Raw genomic sequence first — 24,654 nt, forward strand, 5'->3', positions numbered from 1 at the left:
ATAAAAGCTTCTTCTACTTCTCCCACCTAACTTTGCCCATAACCAATAATTAAATTAAAAATCTCCCTGTAAACTTTTTGACCACTTCTGGCATTGCTGCTTATTCATCTCCTGCAAGCGCAGTTTTGACCACTTGTATTTTGCATCAGCAATTTCAAACTTGAGCTCAAATGGATGGATATCAACTGATTTGACTTCCTGCGGGTGATCCTCTTTTCACAATAAAATTCTAAAGTTCAAATTGTTTCTTCAAAGTGGAAAAGATCCAGTGTGATTTAAAGGTGCAAAATGACTGGAGGCAGTCAAAATGGAGTTAAAAGAGTTAAAAATAGCAGGAGTACTCACAGCAGTACAACATGTGCAGTATATACAGTACAATGTAAACAAAGAGACCTTGTATGTTCTTTCTATTTTACCTTGTTCTGACTTCCAAGCTTCTCATCTATAATCTTTGGAGTATTTTTAGATTTTGCCTTTCCCTAGCTTTGCTGAATTTATTTGCTTGTTTGCTTTTACTTGGATGTCTACTTTTGGATTTAAGATTTGGATTTGGGGCTTTATTGTGTTCCCTGTGTGCTCTGTGTTCGGATCCTCCATCCATGGAATCCCCAAACTGTATAAATGTATAAACTATATCATTTATCGTACACTTGCACAAATTTAGGCTAAAAGGCTAACCTACTGGGTAAAAAAAAAACTCATGTACTTTCAGAAATTTTAGATTCCATCAGCATAGGCTTGTTTAAGCAAAAAATGTTGGGAAAAAAATTCTTTCTGGAAAATGTTAACATTTATAATTTCATACATGACGCTTGAGAGCAGCATTGTGCCTTTGTGGATTACAAAACAAACTACAACTGCTGTAAAGGCAGCGTAGTTGCAGTTCTGTGATGATATTACAGTCAATATTAATGTTCTTCTGAATAAATGCACCATCAGTCATCAGAGTTTCTTTGACCTTTTATGAGATTTGTTTGTAATGAAACTTGAAAAGATAAAACATGGAGTTGTGTACAGGATGTGTTCTTGGCAGGATATTAATTGTAAAGTAAATCGCTGATATTTACTCAGAAGCCAAATACCACCCCTTGCCTTACAGTTTACACATTTTAAGTCTATAACATACAGCATAACATTTGAACTTGACATTTTGGTGAGAACATTTTGGGAAACATGCCGAATTCTTTCCTCCAAGCAGGTTAAACCTATTCACCTGTTTTTGTTTTTGTTCTTTCTGCAAAGATACAGAAGAGGAAAGATAAGTACCAGTCCCCAGTATTTCATGTAATTAATACAACTAAGTTGATTTAAAAGTTTTACACAGCAACAATCAAGTTTGTTTCAGTTTGCTAATTACCTACTAATAATCAAAGTAGTGCCTGCAGTAGTACAGACAGAAAAAAGCCAGTCACAATAAGATGCTGGAACACTAAACTGATGTTGTAGATATTAACTAAAAAGGCTAACACGAAATTATTTTCACCCAATGACAAAGACAGACAAAATGCAGATCACTGTTATAGTTGCATTTTTCATTCGTTATAGCATGCATTTTTGTTCACTGGTGATGTTATCAGTATCATTAAGACTATGCTGATGACCTTTTACATACATAAATATTCAATAAGAACTGGTTTTAATCCATCATTCATTGAAACTATTGTCATTTCATCTCATAACTGGTGGAGTTATGAGATTCCTTTCCTGAAAATTTAGGTCTAAGTAAAACAGCCAGTCTTTAAGTCATGGCTGTACTTGGCTATACATGTTTATGTTAAAGTCTGTTATGAAGTATTGATCACATGCCTGGTATTTTCAGTCTTTAGTAATACATTCTAGTTAAGCTGGTTTTGAATTACAAACCCAAGTATTATTATTTTCATCCAGAACAGTCTGCTGTGTTTAAAGGACTACAGCTCATATTAGCTGATGCTCTCTTACTATCGTTAAGAAAGTAAATTATTAAAAAAAAACCTTTAAACTTGTGAGTTATCATTTTGAAATCCTCAAACCATTACGCAAGTCTCTTCTCTCACTAGGTGTATCAACGGATGGCTGCCGGGTTTGTGGAGGAAACAGGTGGTTCTTTATGCTTGACTGCTGAGACTGACTGATGCTGTCTTGCTGATGTTTTTGAGTACTGTGCTCTTTGTCATCATCATCAACATGGGCCATGTTGCTGTCAATGTCTGAATCCAAATCACTGCCTTTAAGTGTGGGACAGCCACCAGAGTACTCGATCTCCTCAGCACACGGAGGCTCATCGTCTTCAAAACAGCTGCATGAAAGAAGAAAGAATTGCCATGTTAAGTCTTGTTCACCAAAAACAACAAACTAAGTTTTATGTAAAACACACTGTGTAAACACACAGCTTGCTTGCTTGCAGCAGTGGCATCAGGTGTGTTTTGCATCAGCAGCTGTTCAAATTCAAATTCAAAATTCAAATTTTTATTTGTCACGTACACAGTCATACACAGTACGATATGCAGTGAAATGCTTAGACAACTGCTCGTGACCTAAAGAAAAAAAGAAAAGGCTATGAATAAGATAGGAAATAAATATGAAAATTAAAAAGGGTAAATTTAACTAGGAAGGAATAAAATAAAATATAAAAATTAAAGTTAAAAATGAAATAACTGTACAACACAAATTAGAATGAAGGTTAAATTTAACTGGGAAAGAGTTCATCACCTCTTCCCATAAATACCTGAATTCCACTCGAACTGCCCTGGTTTAAGCACTGTCCTCCCTGCTGCCACATGGAAAACCCACATATGATAAGCCGCCCTAGAACGGTAGCTTACTTGTGAGACTTGTGGTCCAGCATGTTGTGGTCCAGGTCAATATGGTTGATGAGTTTCCTGCTGTATAGAATCCTTGTGTCTTTGGTTACAGACAACAGACTGTGGCAGAACTTCATCCCCATTTCCTGGTGCTCCTGGGTTCCTGTCTGCAGCCCCTGTAACAACACACAGGCACACACACAGACATGCTCCCCTCCTGAGCCAAGTTAAGTATATTATACATCCTGAAAATTTGTGCACACTGCCCAATGAGAGACATTTGTTAGGAACACGCTACTGGATTTTTTACAAACCCAATCCAAATAAAAGCTACGATGCTGTGTCAAATGAAAACAAAAAGAGATCTGCAAATCTCATAAAAGCATATTTTATTCACAATAGAGCATAGAGAATATCGTAAATGCTTAAACTGAGACATTTTACTATTTAATTAAAAATACTAATCTTTTTTTTTAATTTGATGGACCAACATGACTCAAAAGTGCCCTTCTGAGGCACAGCAGAAGGAACAGTTTACATCAAATTGGAACAACTGACAAGATGTCAGTAACATAATAGGGCATGAAAAGAGCATCTTAGTCAGGAAAAGATTCTCTGAAGCAAAGCTTATGCAAAAGTTCAATAAGGAAGATCTGTAATCACTCATCTCCCTGCTATCCTGGGTTTGCAGCTACTAGCTATTCTTTACTTTACATTCGTTTTATCATGCTGCCAAACTCAATTCTTACATCACTGCTCTAGCCCAGTCATGTTTTGCCCACCTTTTCCAAGAAAATCAGCTTCGTCTATGCACATTTTTATATCTCAGTGCTCTTCTGTGGATGTGTGGGGTGGGTGCTGTCCCATCACTGGTGGGATTCTGTTCTGCTATGATGGGTCATTTGAGTCTAATCACCAAATAGTTGAAGAGAATTGTACAACTTGCATATCTGGAAAGGCTCCAGAAGATTAGCAACAGATGCTTTTTCGGGGAAGTCCTTGCATGACTCAGCAAGACAATGCTAAACCTCATACTGTGACAACAGCATTGCTCACTAACAGCAGATGACCTGGACTAGCCTGCCTGCAGTCCAGACTGGCTTTATCCATTTGAAAACATTTGAAGCATCATACAGGGAGTGCAGAATTATTAGGCAAGTTGTATTTTTGAGGAATAATTTTATTATTGAACAACAACCATGTTCTCAATGAACCCAAAAAACTCATTAATATCAAAGCTGAATGTTTTTGGAAGTAGTTTTTAGTTTGTTTTTAGTTTTAGCTGTTTTAGGGGGATATCTGTGTGCAGGTGACTATTACTGTGCATAATTATTAGGCAACTTAACAAAAAACAAATATATACCCATTTCAATTATTTATTTTTACCAGTGAAACCAATATAACATCTCCACATTCACAAATATACATTTCTGACATTCAAAAACAAAACAAAAACAAATCAGCGACCAATATAGCCACCTTTCTTTGCAAGGACACTCAAAAGCCTGCCATCCATGGATTCTGTCAGTGTTTTGATCTGTTCACCATCAACATTGCGTGCAGCAGCAACCACAGCCTCCCAGACACTGTTCAGAGAGGTGTACTGTTTTCCCTCCTTGTAAATCTCACATTTGATGATGGACCACAGGTTCTCAATGGGGTTCAGATCAGGTGAACAAGGAGGCCATGTCATTAGTTTTTCTTCTTTTATACCCTTTCTTGCCAGCCACGTTGTGGAGTACTTGGACGCGTGTGATGGAGCATTGTCCTGCATGAAGATCATGTTTTTCTTGAAGGATGCAGACTTCTTCCTGTACCACTGCTTGAAGAAGGTGTCTTCCAGAAACTGGCAGTAGGACTGGGAGTTGAGCTTGACTCCATCCTCAACCCGAAAAGGCCCCACAAGCTCATCTTTGATGATACCAGCCCAAACCAGTACACCACCTCCACCTTGCTGGCATCTGAGTCGGACTGGAGCTCTCTGCCCTTTACCAATCCAGCCACGGGCCCATCCATCTGGCCCATCAAGACTCACTCTCATTTCATCAGTCCATAAAACCTTAGAAAAATCAGTCTTGAGATATTTCTTGGCCCAGTCTTGACGTTTCAGCTTGTGTGTCTTGTTCAGTGGTGGTCGTCTTTCAGCCTTTCTTACCTTGGCCATGTCTCTGAGTATTGCACACCTTGTGCTTTTGGGCACTCCAGTGATGTTGCAGCTCTGAAATATGGCCAAACTGGTGGCAAGTGGCATCTTGGCAGCTGCACGCTTGACTTTTCTCAGTTCATGGGCAGTTATTTTGCGCCTTGGTTTTTCCACACGCTTCTTGCGACCCTGTTGACTATTTTGAATGAAACGCTTGATTGTTGGATGATCACGCTTCAGAAGCTTTGCAATTTTGAAACTGCTGCATCCCTCTGCAAGATATCTCACTATTTTTGACTTTTCTGAGCCTGTCAAGTCCTTCTTTTGACCCATTTTGCCAAAGGAAAGGACGTTGCCTAATAATTATGCACACCTGATATAGGGTGTTGATGTCATTAGACCACACCCCTTCTCATTACAGAGATGCACATCAGCTAATATGCTTAATTGGTAGTAGGCTTTCGAGCCTATACAGCTTGGAGTAAGACAACATGCATGAAGAGGATGATGTGGACAAAATACTCATTTGCCTAATAATTCTGCACTCCCTGTATAATAAAAATAAAAAATCATCTCTCAGACAAGAATGAGGCATCCAAAAGTCCAGCAGCTGCTCACCTCAGTTTATAGACTTTTATGGCCTGTTGTTAAAAGAAGACATCATGCTACCCGGTGCTAAACATCTCAATCTTTGGGAAATGACCATATTTATGAAATTTGCATATCATTACATTCTGTTTTGATTTAGATTTATAAGTGCATAGGCTAAGTGGTCCAGCTCAAAAGGAACTTGTGCTCCAAAAAACAAAAACATCAAGAACAAAACAAAGTTGCATACAAGTGTGAACCAATGACAGTGCTCCCATAAAGACCTGTCAATTAATATGTGCATCCAGCCTTTACATTTTTGCTATCTTGCGGCCGCAGTCAGCTATTGTCCCTGAAAACATATTTCAATCTCATAACAAAGTCTAGTTCTCTCTCTCTCTCTGAGGGTGTGTCCATTACCCCTTAACAATTACTGGAGCTGGGCAAGCTGAGAGATCAGCAGCTTGTTTCTAGTGGTTTGCACAGACGCATTGTGAATAAACCCCTGGTCTGTGTTGGTAAACTGAGAGGAAAGCAGTGTGCGAAGGAAAGTGCCACGGGTTATCTTTGGCTGCTCTGAGATCTGTTACGACCTGGGCTTTATAGAGAAATACACATAGCATTAGCAAGTAGATGAGATTCAGTGATTCAGCATTGCAACAGATTTTCCTTCTGCTAACCACCCTTGTTCAACATGTGTCATGTAGAGAAGATGGTGTTTGGTGGTGTGACAATAAAAAAAGAGGGGCTGGCAGTTCTGACCATGTCTGGTCTAATAAATCAGGCAAGTTGAGCAGAGACACAAAGTATTCTGTGCAGGCTGACAGCGAAACACTTTACCCACTGAGGTATTATTGGCACAGCATGGTCAGGATCTCCTTATCAACACCAACCCTGCCACTCTGGAGCTCTACAGAGCTACAGGTATAAAACTGCTTTAAACTGGTCATAGTTACTCCCTGTACACATGGCACAAAATGAATGGTAAAAAGTTACAAAGTGCACAGTAGCATTAAGTAATTCTATTAGAGTACCCTAATTCACCCAATTTCTCTCTCATACACACACCTTGTATATTCCCTGGTTGCAGCCATTGTAAGTATTCTCCAAAGTATAACTTCTCAGAACTCCCATTTCCCTCCAGACAACCACTCTGGCTGTAGCAGAGCGAGACTTCTCTACCTGACAGGTTAAAATCAGAATTAAGGGTAGGTAAGAGAATATGGCCCATATAATAAGAAAAATAATGAATGTAACTATTCACACATTAACAAATATAAACACTACTGACAATAACAGTGATAGTGGTGTTGATGAGGTATGATACATGAAGATGGCTGAGATAATGCTTTATTTAACCTGCTGTTCCAGGCAGAGATATTTATTTTATACAACTGACAGTGTTAATAATAAAGAAGTTAACAGTGACAACAAGTACAACTTTGCTTACAATACTGAGAAGGATAACAATATGAATTAATTAGTAGTTGTATTTAGTTGTACTGACAACTACGCTGTGGATTTATTATATGCAGTGATTTTCAAAATGAGAATTATTATTAGTATTGTAACTTTTACCAAAAAGTTGCAGCTGTTGAAAGAAAAGGTCGGTGCGATACGATCCAAGGTCTTTGGAATGGTCTAGAAAGGCGATGAGAATGATAAAGACAGCGAGAGAGAGAGATGGAGAGGAACAAAACATTTTATCTGGTTTCAGAATTTGAAATACTGCTGCTGGTGAACGAGTAGAACAAAAACAGAAACCCCTATGGCCTGCTTGGCTTTGTGTGTGTGCTTTTCTTACCCTATATCCAGGATCCTCTTTCAATCCTACAGTGTCAACTGCAGAGCCAGACTGCCAGAGAGTCTCCTTAATGCTGCAGCCATACAGGAACACATTCTTTTTTCGAGAGTGGCCATGGTAGTCACAGAAAACCTAGTAAATATGAAGAAAGAAAGAGCTTGTGCATTTGGACAATAAAATATTTTGATTTGTGATTTTGCCTATGAAACCAAACAGTGCATTTTAAATCAAACAATTAATGTGTGATTAAAGTGCAGACTTGTCATTTTAATTTAACAGGTTCAACTGAAGTGTTCACTGTTTAGATATTACAGCCTAATACTTAAACGACAAATTCAGAATTTCCAAGACAAGAACTGAAAGGCTGCGAATACTTACGCACATCTTTTTTTTGTATGGTACATTTTACAACGCATTTTTGATTAGAATTTTTAATAAAGCTGTGAATAATTTTTGGATCTAGTGTATGTAGATTAACTAATGTGTGAAAGTGTGTCAAACATGCAGGACAGATATTTAGCAAAACCAAAGAGCTTAACATTTCAAAAAGAAAACATTACATAACAGCATGTGTATCTCACCACTGGAGTCCGTCCTATAATGTTGAGGTAGTAGAGAAAGCCTTTGGTGTGGTAGATGGTTGGACTCAGAAGAGGGTCTGGTTTACTCCACTGACGATTCAGATCTTTGCTGTTCAGGTCACAGCGATTTCTGAGGAGACAGACAACAACAAAAACAAATACTTGCACTGTAATTCATTTGTGAGGGGTAAATCTGTGATGTATACCAAATACTGTAACGTTACTTGTTGTTTGGCTGAATAATAGTGTCCTTCAGTAGCAAAGTACTGTTTGTTGTTGAGAGGTGGGACAGAGAGACATGGATGTTATGAAGTGCTATAATTGAGTTTATCTAGAGTTGTTTGAAAAAGTGTTTGCCCCTTTCCTGATTTCCTATTTTTAACTCATTTAAATATTAGACAAAGATAACACAAGTAAACACAAAATGAAGTTTCTAAATGAAGATGTTTATGATAGGGGGGGGAGATATCTTCATGGCCCCATGTAAAAAGTGATTGCCCCTAAACGTAATAGCTGGTTGGGCCGCCCTTGGAAGCAACAACTGCAATCAAGCGTTTGCAATATCTGGAAAAGTCTTTTTGGAATTCAGAAATAAGTCTGAAACTTAAAGGGTGTACCTTTAAGACAATTAGTCTTAAAGGTACACCCTGTTTATGTATCTTTAGTAAACCATACAGACTTGGCGTATCTTCCCTTGGGTATAGCCTGTGGTATGAGGTTCCGTCAGTAGTATTTTCTTGTTCTGACTGCTTCAGACAATCTATCACCCTCTTCCTGTAACCACTTGCTGGGTCTCGTTTCAAGTATTTTTTTCACTGAACCGTGACAAAATGTTCTAATGACAGTCTTTCTGGTTCAGCAAAACCATATATCTGTATGATCAAGACGCTCTGCCAGGCTTCTTGGGAAACTCAGGAAACTGTTGGGTTACTTTGCAGTTTGCTTTGGATCATTATTCATCTGCACTGTGAAGCTTTGTCCCATCAGTGTTGCAGCATTCGTCTGAATGTGAGCAGAGTGCAGTCCCGTAGACTCTTCATCCTGCTGCTTCTATCAGCAGTCAATGAACACCAGTGCCGAGGCTGACTGGCGGCCATACATACCCATCCCATAACATTGCTTCCACCATGTTTGACAGATGATGTGATGTTTTAGATTATTAACTGTTTCTCTCCTCCTCCTTACTTTCTGGCACAAGTTCATCTGGGGTTCTGTTTTGTTTTGTTTTTTTCGTATTTACTTTCATAAATGCATCCCTTGATTGCAGACTTCGTAGCCTGACTGTGATTTGGTTAAGTAAAGGTTAAGTAAAGACGTTATTATTTCTGATAGATTTATTTTTTTTTTTACCTCCTTCACTCCTTGCTTCATTTCTTTGGTCCTCATTTTGAAATGTGTTTTGCGTCTCTGAAAATTAAAGTTTTTGTATAGAACTTGATATATTTCTTGAACAGTTAATGCCATATTTTTCTTAAATCCTTTCAATTAAAGCTGAAAGTGTGTGCTTTCCAATTGCATCAGAACTGTTTGTACACCACCACAGTGGATTTCAGAGGTAAAATTATGAGAATGTTCAAACTGTCAGTAACTCATAAAGCACAAAAATGACAAAAATTATATCAACAGTGAATGTTATTGTAATATTGTATTGTAGTTACATTAGCATATGCTACCTGCAGCATTTCATTATTAAGAAGCCTAGTGTAAGTGCAGCCAAGGGCATTGTTTCCTTACATGTTTCAAGTAAAGTAAAAGTGTATATTATATCATTTTTTTAACCATTCCAACAATGTTCCTGCTCCTCACTCACGTGCCATTGATGACTCCATCTGGGTTGAGCATGGGGATGATCTTAAAGACGAAGGCCTCCCTGAGACTCTGGGCCACCAGGTCATTGCTGCACAGAAACTCCAAAGTGCCCTTCATCACCCAGCTGGCATTGGACTCACCAGGATGCACACGGCTGGTCAGTACAATATAGGGGCGATTACCTAGGAAAATTATTATTACACAATCATCAGTTTGCCTAATGATATAACATATTGAACAAGGAAGTTAGTTTCTAGACATCAAGCATCTTCCCCTGGGTGTAGCCTGTATGAGGTCTGGCCACTAGCATTGTCTTGTTCTTTCTGCTTCTGGCAATCTATCACCCTCTTTCTGTAACCACTTACTGGGTCTCGTTTCAAGCATTTTTATAAAGTACAACGTATTAAAGCAGATTAGAAAAATGCTATGTAACAAGGCATGTTAATGGCTCACATCTAAAACCAACTAATAATGTCTATCAGGATAACATAGTTATCCAGATCAGATTTTTAGTTTAACAAAATCTTTAGCTTTAGTCAAAGATGGTGAGACCCAGAAGCCGATTACAACGGCTGTGGAACAGTCGTAATTAACATACAGTTAACAAGCTGAGTGTCTGTGACTTTAATGTGAAAGATCTACAAAGAGCAAGCAAACAGATCTGTGAACTAAACAGTACAACTGGTGCTGGAGTCTGGAGGTGAGAGTACGGGCTATAACTGGTAAAGTGAGAAAGGTGGCTGATATGATGGAGTGAAGGTGGAGTCCAACTGTTGGTTGGAAGACAGGAAGAGAAATGGAGTAGTGGTAGGGGTGGGTTTTGATTATTGATTTTCCGATTAAAATCTATTCTAGCTTGAATTACGCGATATCGATTCATTAAAATCCTGAATCGCTTTTTAAATATAAATGTGTTTTGCCCGAAATACCAGAATCTCAGGTTAAACCTCACAAAATTTCGACAACCACCAAACAGCTAAAACAGTAAATGAGAGCAGGTACACGGATTCTGCACAAAGACATAAACACAAAGCGCTGACCCGCCGCATCAGGATCAGTGAGGTGTCAGCTTTCTCACCCGACGGCACGGACACACCATCAGGGCTGAAAGCTGACAGCTCACAGATGTTATTAAAATTGAGGGAGGATATGTGACATGAGACAGCGGATGGCAGCACAGCACACCCAGCAAAGCCACATCAATGGCCCTACCAACTGTGGCCTATGCTACATCATGCTACAGGGTGATGAAGAGCAGACCTGTGTCAACTGCAACCCAGGGCAATGCCGCACCATAAGCCAGCACCCATCATCACCACCACAAAGGCTAGTCCACCTGGACTGGACATCTAGACGTGGGCCAACCCACCCCATGTGGTGGAACAACCAGGAACCAACCAGAATGGGCATTCCTGGGAACTAGGGCCCCAGTCCCCAGACCTGGACCTGCTCCACATCTCAAGACTGCAAGACAGCACCTGCACCCACCCCAGCCACCCACCTTCACCAGCAATCAAGGCAGACACACCAATGCCCCAAAACACCAACCGACCCCCGCAGGAGACTGTTAGACTTCCACTGACCCCGTGTCCACCACCAGCCACGTGCAAGACACACAGGGAGATGTGACTACAGTCGACCAACGCCAACTAAGCACTGGAATTAATCAGAGAGATCAGAGAGAAATAAATTCATCCAATTAAATTTTTAAAGAGGCATGCATTTTCTACAAACTAATGTGATCTAGAAGTACATTTCTACATTGAGTAATACAAACAGTTTTTTTTATTCATGAAGATAATTAATGTTACCCAACTGTAGTGTAGTGGTGGAGGTGTTCTGAAATTTACAATTTAGGGGCAGAAATGTCAATTTACTCCAGTTTGCAGAGTAGTCTGATATGAATGGGATTTTAGCAGTGAGTCTGATTGTCTTCAGAAGAGAGGTTTGTGTTCCCAAGGAAAGTAATGTATCATCAGCATATAGGCTTATCTTAGATCATCTTAAGATCATTTGTCCTGACAGACACATTTGGAGAGCTGTATAGTGTTTTCATCCAATTTATACGGTGGCCCTGAGAGGCCAAACTGACTGCAACTTAAGAAAACACCAGCAATAAGAAAAATGCTGCAAAAGCACACAAAACACAACAGAAATAGGAAAAACGAAAATGGAAATAGGAAAAAGCAGATTTCCAAAAGCACAAGGGAAGTGACTGGGGAGACAATAACCCTACGGACCAGTTGCAGGAACCAAAACATGCTCGGTAAGTGTGTTTTAATCTCATGATTCATATAATACTGATGACGGATTTTTTAGGCTAATAGTTAGGCTAACACACTTACCTCTCATCTTTTCTTACCTCACATCTTTTCTTTCCTATTTCCGTTTTCAATTTTCCTATTTCCGTTGTGTTTTGTGTGCTTTTGCAGCATTTTTCTTATTGCTGGTGCTTTCTTAAGTTAACCTGTCACTCATTGTGGATATGGGTCGTATGTGCCAAGGAATCGGCAGGAATACCATAGGGGCAAAACACCAGCTACCAGCAGATAGAGCAGTCGTCTGAGACTGCAACACCAGACTGACCAACCTGTGCACCACCAAGAATGCTAGAACAACGATGATGTGAGCTGCATTGACTACAAAAAATGAGCTATGCCATAAAGATATGGCAAAGACTTGTTGAAGCTAAGCTAAAAAGAGGTGACAATTAGTGAGGAGCATTATGGCACTACAGATGCAATGTTTGCTTTTAGAGTGAAAAGAAGGTCAGAAGCCAGGGGAATTAGAAGTACTGTGCTGAACCATCACAATTGTGTTTAGGTCTGTGGAAGCCAGGCGATCTGGTGCAGCACTCCATCACTCTCCTTCTTCTTCAAAAGGCTCTTACACAGCCTGGAGGTGCGTGTTGGGGTCACTGTCCTGAGTCGCTGCAGGATGCTGTGGTTCTGCCACACCATCACACATCCTCCTCTTCCATGATTCACAGTGGGGAACCATGAATGTAGAGACCATCTGTTCACTTTTTTTGCATCACACTGCCAATGGAACCAAAAGATCTCAAATGTGGACTCATCAGACCAAAGCACAAATTCCCACTGGTCTGATGCCCATTTCTTGTGTTTCTTGGCCCAAACAAATCTCTTCTGCTTGTTTCTTTTCCATAGTAGCAGTTTCTTAGCAGTTTTCCAGACTGACTGACCGTCAGTTCTTAAAGTAATGATGGACTGTTGTTTCTCTTTACTTAGCTGACTGGTTCATGCCATAATATGAATTCTAGCAGTTGTCAAATAGGGCTGTCAGCTGTGTACCAACCTGACTTCTGCACAGCACAACTGATGGAGCCAACCCCATTAAGAAGTCAAGAAAATTCCACAAATGAACCCTGACAAGACACACCTGGTGAATTAAAAACCATTTCAGGTGACTACATCATGGAGCCCATTGAGAGAAGAGAAGGGTGTGCAGCTCTGTCAACAAGGCAAAGGGTGGATACTTTGAGGAATCTAACATATCATATTTAGAGCTATTTATCCTTTTTTGTTTGCTACATAATTCCATATATCTTGCTTCATATATTTGATGCCTTCAGTTTGTATCTACAATGTAGAAAGTAGTAAAATAAAGAAAAAACATTAATTGAGAATGTGTGTCCAAACTTTTGGCTAGTAGTGTAGCTTTGTCTATTCATGAAGCCAGATGAGACACATCAATTAAACTGCAGAAATGTCTTAAAGACATAAAGACCTGGATGATACAATACCCTAGGAATATGTGATTTCTAAGGTCTTTCAAAGCAGAATGGGAGGCAGAGCCTTGAGGTTTCGGGCCCCCTTTTTATGTAATCAGCTCCCAGTTTAGATTCAGACACCCTCTCTACTTTCAAGACTAGGCTTAAAACTTTCCTTTGGTTACAGTTCAGTCTAGATCAGGTGAGTGTGAATTCTCCCTTAGTTACACTGCAGTAAGAGTGTTTCTTCTTTACTCACCTCTTTTTACTCCCCATGTCTTCATACATAACTCTGCATTTAATGATTAATTAATCTCTGGCTCTCTTTTACAGTGCTTTTTCTTTCTTTTATTTGTCCTGTCCATCTCCCTTCACTCCCAACTGGTCGTGACAGATGACTGCCCCTTCCTGAGCCTGGTTCTGCTGGAGGTTTCTCACTGTTTAAACAGATTTTTCCTTTCACACTGTTGCCATAGTGCTTTTTCATAGGAGTTAGTCTGACTGTTTGTGCTTTCTCTGTACTATTCTAGGATCTTTACTAGATAAAGTGCCTTGAAGTGACTGTTGTGGTTTGGCGCTAATAAAATAAAATTTATTTGAAGAAGACATTTGGTGATTCTTCTGGCTTCATTGGTAGGTGACCTCCACTGGAGCAGTTTGCAGCAAAGTATGAAGCAGTAGTAATGAGAATTATCACTTATAAGTCTGAGGCAATGACTCTCTGCTGTAAAAAGTTAGAATGCCTACTCTGCACATCTATGGGCAATTTAGAGTCACCAATTAATCCACTAACTGCATGTTTTTGGGAGGAAGGCGGAGTACGTGGAGAGAACCCAGACAGATACAGGGAGAATGTTCAAACTCTGCACAGAGGGCCCAAAGCTGCTCCAATATGTTCTCATGTAGAGAAACATGACAGTATACATATGCATCTTAGAGTCTGAGTCTAACAACTGAAAATAACAATATTTTCCAGTGATAATTATATGTGAAAAAATGTAAACATTTCTCCACGCATATAGGGTTAGTGAGTGAGGTTGACAATTTCATGTGTTCACCATGAAATTGAAGAATCTGTTATGAATGTGTGACTGGGTGAATGACACTTGTAATAGAAAGTTATTTGAGTGCTCAAATTGAATAGAAAGGTCCTTCATAAGTACCAGTCTCTCTACCATTCCAATGTGGCTGTGTAAACACGTAAGTACCCCTGACATGAGTAGTTCCTGGACTACAAAGCACTACTTACGCATCTGGTGCAGGTCTTTCCACCTTCTGCTGACTGGACAGGCAGTGATGGTAACTATTGGACAGGAGTTTCCAGCCAAAGTGCTACAAAGAGTCTGCTGCTTGAAAAACACCTTGGCCGGATCCACTGATTTCTGCAGTATTTTCAAGTGAGCCTGACAAAAATAACAAATATATACTTAGGTCTCTAATTATTTATAAAACAGATATATTTCTCTTGTAATTCTGCCTCTGTACACCACCAGAGCGGAGCTGAAGTCAAACAATCAAGATGTTTTTGAAATTCAGACTTTCAAATTTAATTCAAGGGGTTTAACAAGAGTATTACCTTAACTACTTAAGAATTACAGCTAATTTTGTACAGTGGGGGAAAATAATTATTGGATATTTGATTGGTGATATGTTTTGGTTCATGTCATGCTGAAAGACCCATCCACAACTCCTCTTCAGTGTTCTGGCTGAAGGAAAGGAGGTTCTCGTCTACACTTTTATGATACATGACCTTGGACCCTTAGCAGAAAAACTATTCCAAAGCATAATATTTCCACCATGATTGACTGTGGGGATTGTGTTCTTTGGGTCTGCATTTTGTTCCCTCCAAACACAGCAGCTCAAGTTGGTCATATCCTGCATCAGTTTTGATGGCTCAGGGCATGTCATTCATATCATGCCTGGTGAAAGAACTGTATTTAATGTTTCACGTTTGTTTCCTCCACAGATTGATGATCAGGTTGAGGGTTTGAATAGGATAAAAATACAGTATTGCAAATTTCATTAGTGACATTAAAACCAGTTGCGACCAGTGGTTTGATCCTGTATTGGGTGCCCCGGTCCTTGACAGGATTTTCTCCCTTTGAACTACAGTTCAGGATTTTTGACCTACTTAAAGAAAACTAGGAGAAAGTGCCAAGTCCTAGTAAATATCCAATTCAGCATTTTATGGACTTGAGAGAAAAACTTCACACTTCCGGTAGGGTATGTGAAGATTTGCTGGTGATGGTGGTTTGATGGTTCCCAGCCAAAGTCAGGCTGTGGGAGTTATGTGCCAGTGGGGTGTGACTGCAGGAGGGAAAGGTGTGGTGCCAGCTAGGGAGGATGACACACCTGACATGCATCTGGTGATTAACCTTCCTCACTATATAGCAGCTGTGGAGGGAAAAACACAGAGCAAGTTGTGCAGTATGTTGAAAAGCAACAGAAAGAGTAAGCACTCCACAGCCAGCCATTTAAGAAAATGATGTATAAAAAGATGTACAAAATCTATACTGCATTGTTTTTACATTAGACTTAGACATTGTACTTATTTGTTGAGTTACATTTTCCCCCAGAGGTTTAGAGAATAGAGCTAAAATAGTAATTCAGTTGTAGTAGGGAAGACCCAAATGCAGACAAAGTTTTTTAAAAAAGGTTTAAATATAAAAAAGCTGATTTACCATAGCCTGAATAACAAGATGACATAGGAGGGGATGCAAATGAGGGTGAACAAGGGTGCACATAAAAACAGTGATTGCATGTCTGAACGGCTCATAGCTTAAAAAACTCAAAATTCATGTTTGTCGTCTGAGACAAAATAGTCTTTATAAACCAACTTCACATAGAACCTATAAAATTACATTTTCTGCTTCATATTGATCAGTTTTTCCAGAACAAGAGTGTGGTGCAGAACTGTAGTAACTACAGGGGATAAAGCTGTTGGGGGTGGGATTTGGTCAGGGATCTGGTCTGAGCCCCTTCTCGTTTTCAGTCATGATGGACAGGTTGACTTGTGAAATCAGGCAGGAGTGGACTCTGATGTTTGCAGATGACATGGGATCTATAAGGAGCATATGGAGAACCTGGAGAGGTGGAGGTATGTACTGGAGAGAGAACGAATGAAAGACATTAGAAGCCAGAAGACCGAATACATGTGTGTGAATAAGAGGGAGCTGAGCTGAGGTAGTGAACGCCGAATAATTTAAATGAGGTCAATCATCCAAAGTACCGGACAGTACATGAGAGGTGAAGAAGGGAGTCAAGGCAGGGTGGAGTAAGTGGAAATGAGTATCGGAGGTAATTTGTGAAAGAAGCAGCAGCAAGAGAGAAAGGCAAGATTTACAAGAAGGTAGTGAGACCTGCTATGATGTACAGAGAGGCAGAGCTGAAGATGTTAAGACTTTCATTGGGAATGACAAGAAGATATAGCATTTGAAATGATTACATCAGAGGGACAGCTCAGGTGGAGACAAAGTTAGAGAGTAAAGGCTGAGATGATCAGGACATGTGCAGAGGAGAACTAGTAAATATATATACTGGATAAAAGATGCTGAAAATGGAGCTGCCAGACTGAAAGATTCATGGATGTAGTGAAGAATATGCAAGGGGGTTGGTCTGGCAGAGGAGGATACTATGATAGGATGAGATGGGGGCAGATGATCTGCTGTGGTAACCCCTAAAGGGAGCAGCTGAAAGAAGAGATTTTATATTGACTTAGCCTGCTTGTGACATCTCAGATGGCAGCGCATGATCTAAAATATAAAGAAAACAAAAAATAACGATTTTTCTGGTAATAAAAGAGTTCTTAGTAACCATCTTATCTGTCTTTGTAATATAAAATATTATAAAATATGTTCAGGTTATAGTTATGGGGCTTATGGTCGCTGTTAAAATAACAGAGATGGATTCACATTTGAAATTATTTAACTGTGTCATCTGCGTGGCTTGATGCAGCTTTTCCCAACATGTGTATCGATATCTGTACACAAAGATTAGAGTGAGATACATACAGTCCAGATAACAATTATCAACAAATTCCACAAGAAAGGTGAGCTACTATCGAAAAGACTGGCAGCTTATCGGCCAAAGGTTGACTGGAGGGGGAAAGTGTGCTGCGAAAGGATGCACAAGCAACAGGGATGACTGCAGCCTTGAACTGTCTATTAACAAGCTTCCCGAGAAGTGGACTGAAGCTGGTGTCAGAGTATCAAGAGCCACCATGAACAGAAATGTTCTGGACAGGGACAGCAGATGTCACAATATCAAGAAACTCTTGAGCCAGAGAAAGAACTCAACTGTTGTCTTTTCAGATGAAAGTAAAACTTGCATTTCATTTAGAAAATCAAGGTCCTAGAGTCTGGAGGGAGCACGGACAGACACAGGATCCAAAACGTTTGAAGTCCAGTGTGAAGTTTCTGCAGTTTAAGGTGATATAAGGTGCCATGTCATCGGCTGGTTTTGGTCCTCTGTTTTATTAAGTCATTATAGGAGATCTTAAGGCACTACAAGAGTCCATCAGCTGACAGACTTTATAGATATTCAGGCTATAATCATCAAAATCAAACAAACAAAAAAGGTGTTAAGGTATTTCTTTGTGTAATGACTATAATATGTCACTTTTATGATTTAATGTTCATGAACTTAATTAGATTCTTGATTTTTTACACTATATATGTCACACTTTTACATATGCTAGTATATAGAAGTGTGAATTATACTGTATTATTTAACTGAGACTTGTATGATTTGAAACTCATCATAGTTTGTTTACACTTTTACACAGCTTCACAGCTTTATTTGTGATAGGGTTATAAACATTCTACAAAAACATTAAGTTTAAACTCTGACCAAAGTAAATAAACGGGATTATTATATGAAAAAAAATACCATCAGAGCAGAATATGTGTAGGGATAATGGTAGGCCAGGTAGCAGACATCCTCACTGTGTTTGAAGGTGATGGTAAAGGTCAGGGTGTAAAAGGTAGTTCTCCTTCTGCCCTGTGCTGGACAAAAGTTGTTTCTGTTGGAGAAAATTGAGAAAAAAAAATGTTTTGTTATATGTAGACTATCTAAATCAGGGGAACTGATACAACATAGTCGAACAGTAGGTAATATTATAGCACACGTACAAAAATACAATGTTTTGGGAGGTTTTTTTCCCAGTCCATCAGATGGTGCTATTGACTGTTTTTCTAGTGAGGTCAGTGTGCCTGAAGCTGGTAAAACAGAGATGGAGGTATGAGAGAAATTCTTCTGTGTTTAAATAAAACATGTGGCCTTATTTTGGATTTTTAACATGACAAGATAAATGTGAGGAATGTATTTTGCACATACTGCTGCTTCCAAGTTAAACTGTACAATGGTGCAGCGATTGGGACTGCTGTGTCAAAGCAAAAATATCCTGGGTTTGAATCCAGTCTTGGGCCTTTCTGTGCAGAGATTGCATCTTTGCTCTGGGCACTCTGGCTTGCTCCCAAAGACATGCATGGTAGGTTAATTGCTGCTTCTAGATTGAGAGTGAATGGTTGTCTCTTTGGATGGATAGGCCTCTGGTAATTGCTACTGCTAACATCTGTTTTGAACAGCTGAAATCAGCTGTCAGTTACAGTTAGTCTCAGTGGGGGGTTTTAATGAATGAACTTCTTCATTTGAAGTATCTATTGGAGAATCACACATAGTTCTGTGCTTGACCTATGACTAATTTACACAAGTTTCAAACCCGTGTGTTTTTTTTGCCCCTAATTAAATGTTTTTCGAGGTCTGACCTGCCTTCAGCAGCCTGCTAAAGCTACTCTCCAACACTTGGATTTCCAACATGTCTCTAATTAATGAAAAATATGTAAAATGTTTTCATACCTGAAATAACAAATTTCCGTTCCAGTACTGATCCAGTGCGGTCTACCTTCCAGGGCTTCTTTTACTGAGTACAGGACCGGCTGCATTCCTGCAGTACACACACACACACACACACACACACACATTTTTTCATATTGTGTAAGGGTACTGATAAATTAGTCCATGTCTGTAGGTGAGCACACACTGAACCTGATGCACAAAGACCAGTGTAACAGACAAAGCTGATAACTGCTGTAAAAAACTCTCTCTGATTGGGGTTTTAGGTTTTATCAAGCCAGCTATTGCAAAAAACAAAAACAAAAACACAGCTAGGTTGAAAGTCTCTGTGGAGACAGACTAGTAAACAAAACCTGTTGTTTCATTCTGTTATTGCTGCGTATGGAATATTCTGATTAGTGTTTTTTATCTAATGGGCTCTTTCTAGTGTGACACAGTGGTCCAGCGGTTAGCACTGCCTGCTCACATCAAGAAGTTCCTGGGTTCAAATACACTGGTCAGTGGGTGACTTTTAGTGTATAGTTTTATGATGTCCCCATGGGTTCTCCCTCAGTGCTCCAGCTTCCTGTTTAAGAACATACAGTGGGGCAAAAAAGTATTTAGTCAGCCACCGATTGTGCAAGTTCCCCCACCTAAAATGATGACAGAGGTCAGTAATTTGCACCAGAGGTACACTTCAACTGTGAGAGACAGAATGTGAAAAAAAAATCCATGAATCCACATGGTAGGATTTGTAAAGAATTTATTCGTAAATCAGGGTGGAAAATAAGTATTTGGTCAATAACAAAAATACAACTCAATACTTTGTAACATAACCTTTGTTGGCAATAACAGAGGTCAAACGTTTACTATAGGTCTTTACCAGGTTTGCACACACAGTAGCTGGTATTTTGGCCCATTCGTCCATGCAGATCTTCTCGAGAGCAGTGATGTTTTGGGGCTGTCGCCGAGCAACACGGACTTTCAACTCCCGCCACAGATTTTCTATGGGGTTGAGGTCTGGAGACTGGCTAGGCCACTCCAGGACTTTCAAATGCTTCTTACGGAGCCACTCCTTTGTTGCCCGGGCGGTGTGTTTTGGATCATTGTCATGTTGGAAGACCCAGCCTCGTTTCATCTTCAAAGTTCTCACTGATGGAAGGAGGTTTTGGCTCAAAATCTCACGATACATGGCCCCATTCATTCTGTCCTTAACACGGATCAGTCGTCCTGTCCCCTTGGCAGAAAAACAGCCCCATAGCATGATGTTTCCACCCCCATGCTTCACAGTAGGTATGGTGTTCTTGGGATGCAACTCAGTATTCTTCTTCCTCCAAACACGACGAGTTGAGTTTATACCAAAAAGTTCTACTTTGGTTTCATCTGACCACATGACATTCTCCCAATCCTCTGCTGTATCATCCATGTGCTCTCTGGCAAACTTCAGACGGGCCTGGACATGCACTGGCTTCAGCAGCGGAACACGTCTGGCACTGCGGGATTTGATTCCCTGCCGTTGTAGTGTGTTACTGATGGTGACCTTTGTTACTTTGGTCCCAGCTCTCTGCAGGTCATTCACCAGGTCCCCCCGTGTGGTTCTGGGATCTTTGCTCACCGTTCTCATGATCATTTTGACCCCACGGGATGAGATCTTGCGTGGAGCCCCAGATCGAGGGAGATTATCAGTGGTCTTGTATGTCTTCCATTTTCTGATGATTGCTCCCACAGTTGATTTTTTCACACCAAGCTGCTTGCCTATTGTAGATTCACTCTTCCCAGTCTGGTGCAGGTCTACAATACTTTTCCTGGTGTCCTTCGAAAGCTCTTTGGTCTTGGCCATGGCGGAGTTTGGAGTCTGACTGTTTGAGGCTGTGGACAGGTGTCTTTTAAACAGATGATGAGTTCAAACAGGTGCCATTCATACAGGTAACGAGTGGGGGACAGAAAAGCTTCTTACAGAAGACGTTACAGGTCTGTGAGAGCCAGAGATTTTCCTTGTTTGAGGTGACCAAATACTTATTTTCCACCCTAATTTACGAATAAATTCTTTACAAATCCTACCATGTGGATTCATGGATTTTTTTTTTTCACATTCTGTCTCTCACAGTTGAAGTGTACCTCTGGTGCAAATTACTGACCTCTGTCATCATTTTAGGTGGGGGAACTTGCACAATCGGTGGCTGACTAAATACTTTTTTGCCCCACTGTACATACTGGGTAAAATGGTGATACTAAATCAGTTGTGATTGTGAATGGCTCTCTCTCCAGCATGTTATTCTTTCAGCTTCATGGTTGTATAATTATGCAGTGTGGAAAGTTGCAGTCATGCTTAAATGCAAAGTTTTTTTTCTCGTCACACATGAAATGAAATGATGCCACAGAGTGCTTATTTTCTTCACAAACACTTGCGCGCCTATTTGGAGAGTAAATAAGTACCATGTGACATCACTGATTTATGTATAAAGCAATAATGACAATAGTGACAAATTAAGTTTATAAATGAGGGAACACACACACACACACACAAACCACCTCACCATAGTTGAACTGGCTGTTGCTCTTCTCACAGTTGATGACATTAAAACGGTATGGGACATCGGCTGCCATGTTACTAACTTCAAAGTAAAACCACTGGGTATGCTGAGAAGAGTTAACATCTGGATTCAATATGAGGTCATATTCATATCTAGAAGAGAAGAGAAGAGAGGACATTGTTGCTTTGTACTGCATTTAAAATGAAATATGATTTATTTTCTCAGTAATTAGTAATAATGAAATGTAAGCTTAGATCTCCTAAACTCTGTGTGTGTGTGTGTGTGTGTGTGTGTGTGTGTGTGTGTGTGTGTGTGTCAACACAACATACCTGCGGACCTGAACAGCCTTTCTCAGATTCCCAGATTCAAACTTGGAAAAAAACCTCAAAGAATCAGAGAGACACTGAAGACTGAAAGACGGAGAAACAAAGAGAGACACAGACGGTCTTTAGGACACACACCACCCTATTCCTACATGAACACACACCTATCTGTCTGTCTCTTGCTGTGATTTTTGCAAAAAAGTAAGCAAGAGGGTTAGGGTTAGGTTATTTAAAATTAATTTCTAGTATCAGCTGTTTGCTGGAGCCACAGCTGTAAAAGCTGCTGCTCATGATATCGGTTTGGAAACTTGAAGGTGATACAAATCATGCCTATATACCAACACGACAGTGTACATCAGTGTCACAAGAGCGTTTGTTTTAGTTCAAAGGCTTTATGGTTTTTCCTATAATAGCCTACCTGGTTTTTGTCAGTTCAGCCTTATATATTATGTTTAACCCGAGTGACCACCCGGTCAGCTGGTGGGTAACAGGCATCTCCGAAAACGTTAGAGCACTTATGCAAATATGTGATGTCTTGATAAATCGAGCAAATGTTTTAAGTTTACACAGCACCATTCTCGCATGAAAATATCTTAAAAGTTTATTTTGTGATCCAGAAAGAGTAGTATTCAAACACTCTGTGTTCCTCCGCCACTGCCTCGTTTGAGCTTTGGACGAAATGGATTCTGGGATATTGCATTTTGTCATTTCGAGCTGATTGGAAACCAGAACAGCCAATCAGATATTTTTGCATCCGTTGCAACAGATACAACAGTGTAGAGAAAGAAATGTTGAGAGCGCGAGCAACACATTGCGAGCGAGCGCAAATGCAAAAACTGAGCGAGAGGGGCTGCTATTGTGTGTGTGTGTGTGTGGATAATAGCAAACACTGAAATAAATTTTTTTCACGCAGCAATGAATTTTCTTCACTCAAATTCAGCTTGTCTTCGCTCAAAATAAATTTCTCCTCAAAATGCAACACTTGCACCTGCAAACTTTTTTTACGTGCGCTCAGAATAGTGGCACAAAAATAACGCCATAGTATTCAGGAAGAAAACCAAACATTGCATATATTTTTATCGTAACTCTGGTTTTACGTGGCCTATCAACACAATTTAAAAACTGGTATAAAGTCCACACTTTTTCCGTCAATTGTTCAGTCTGTCCTGCTCACATCTCCAATGGTTGTGTACGTTGTCATTAACGTTGCTTCACTCCACATCAGCCACGTCGCTTTGCTAGCTAAAACACTGGTGTCGGCACATAAGGACGCTGTCATAGCCTGTCAACGACGTTGATTAGCTGCGTTGATTAGCCAATGATGCGAATGTGAATCGCATCATTGGCTGGACTGTGGGATAAGGTGGCATCGTCAGTGTTGGGGAGTAACGGAATACATGTACCGCCGTTACGTATTTAAAAAACAAAATATGAGTAACTGTATTCCGTTACAGTTACCGTTTAAAAGGGTGGTATTCAGAATACAGTTACTTTGTTGAAATAAATGGATTACACGGCGGTACTTCCCTGTTTCATATTGTCGCGGGTCAGGACTGTTTGGGTTTTGTTTGTTCTGTTGTTCCAGGCAGCAGCGTTACGGTTGCCATGGTTACAGGGTGACGCTCTCTCTGCGACTGTGTTTCCTGGGTGAGAAAGCACCTTTTTGTTGTTGTTGTGCTAAGCTAACAGGCAGAATGCATAGCACTAAAGAATGTAGCCTCATGGGCAGTGTAGTCCGTGCTGCAGGGAGAATGGACTGCCATACCCGTTATGTGTTTGTGAGCGCGAGGAGGGAGAAAAAGGATGGTAGAAAAGTACGAGTTGACATCGAGCAGAAACGAGAGCTGGAAGCATGTAAATATAATAATCACTGCAGACAAAAAGAGTGCCTGCCGAGCCCAGTTGTAAGTAAGTTATTAAGACTCGACTGTACACCGTGTTCGTGTTTTCCTCCGAAACAGTAAGTTCCGTTGGAGCAGCCTTTCAATGCCTCTCTCTGTCTCTCTCTCGCTAGCAAAGTTGACCCAGGCAACAAAGTAAAGCTATTTTTCGGCTACGAGCCCGACACGGAACCCACCATATTAGCCAGAGGTCCCTTTACTACGGTTTGGAGCCGTAATAGTAATAAATCACACAGCAATAGGACATTCATGTAGTTGTAAAAAGCATGATAATATATTAAGCAATCCAAAGTATTCAGAATACGTTACTCTCATTGAGTAACGTAACAGAATAAAATGTATTCTGTAATCTGTAGTGGAATACATTTTAAAAATAACCTTCCCAACACTGGGCATCGTTCTAATCCTATACGGGAGCAGCCAGACACTTACTGACTAACACTGCCAAACAGAATTGTTAAAGTATTAATTTTAATTTCAATTCAGGTTAGATTTTTTTTGTGCGCAACGCAGATTTTCTGTGCACAGAGACCGTGCCAGCAGTGTGCAACTGCGCGCACGCGCAGCTTAGTGGGAACATTGGGTGCAACCCCTCCAAAAAAATGTAATTAAGTTAAAATGAATGG

The 24,654-nt window shown here is 40.1% G+C and overlaps 1 protein-coding gene across 1 annotated transcript in view; it reads right to left on the bottom strand.

Annotated features, from left to right (window-relative positions):
* Positions 1 to 1,515: 1,515 nt before the first annotated feature.
* agbl1 (AGBL carboxypeptidase 1) overlaps positions 1,516 to 24,654 on the bottom strand; it is a 104,454-nt gene continuing 81,315 nt past the window's right edge. Inside the window, exons 16-27 of the mRNA XM_085462731.1 lie at positions 22,134 to 22,214; positions 21,808 to 21,956; positions 19,295 to 19,382; positions 18,326 to 18,458; positions 14,688 to 14,841; positions 9,710 to 9,890; positions 7,900 to 8,029; positions 7,319 to 7,450; positions 7,093 to 7,155; positions 6,583 to 6,696; positions 2,805 to 2,959; positions 1,516 to 2,278 (exon numbers count right to left, since the gene is read on the bottom strand). Of these exons, the coding sequence (XP_085318857.1) occupies positions 1,993 to 2,278; positions 2,805 to 2,959; positions 6,583 to 6,696; positions 7,093 to 7,155; positions 7,319 to 7,450; positions 7,900 to 8,029; positions 9,710 to 9,890; positions 14,688 to 14,841; positions 18,326 to 18,458; positions 19,295 to 19,382; positions 21,808 to 21,956; positions 22,134 to 22,214 (1,666 nt within the window). The 3' untranslated portion in view covers positions 1,516 to 1,992. The remainder of the gene's footprint in view (positions 2,279 to 2,804; positions 2,960 to 6,582; positions 6,697 to 7,092; positions 7,156 to 7,318; positions 7,451 to 7,899; positions 8,030 to 9,709; positions 9,891 to 14,687; positions 14,842 to 18,325; positions 18,459 to 19,294; positions 19,383 to 21,807; positions 21,957 to 22,133; positions 22,215 to 24,654) is intronic.

The sequence above is a fragment of the Copadichromis virginalis genome, linkage group LG7, assembly GCF_057382275.1.
Source record: "Copadichromis virginalis isolate Kocher_CV1m ecotype Utaka linkage group LG7, C_Virginalis_male_GT1.1, whole genome shotgun sequence".
Classification (NCBI taxonomy): Eukaryota; Metazoa; Chordata; class Actinopteri; order Cichliformes; family Cichlidae; genus Copadichromis; species Copadichromis virginalis.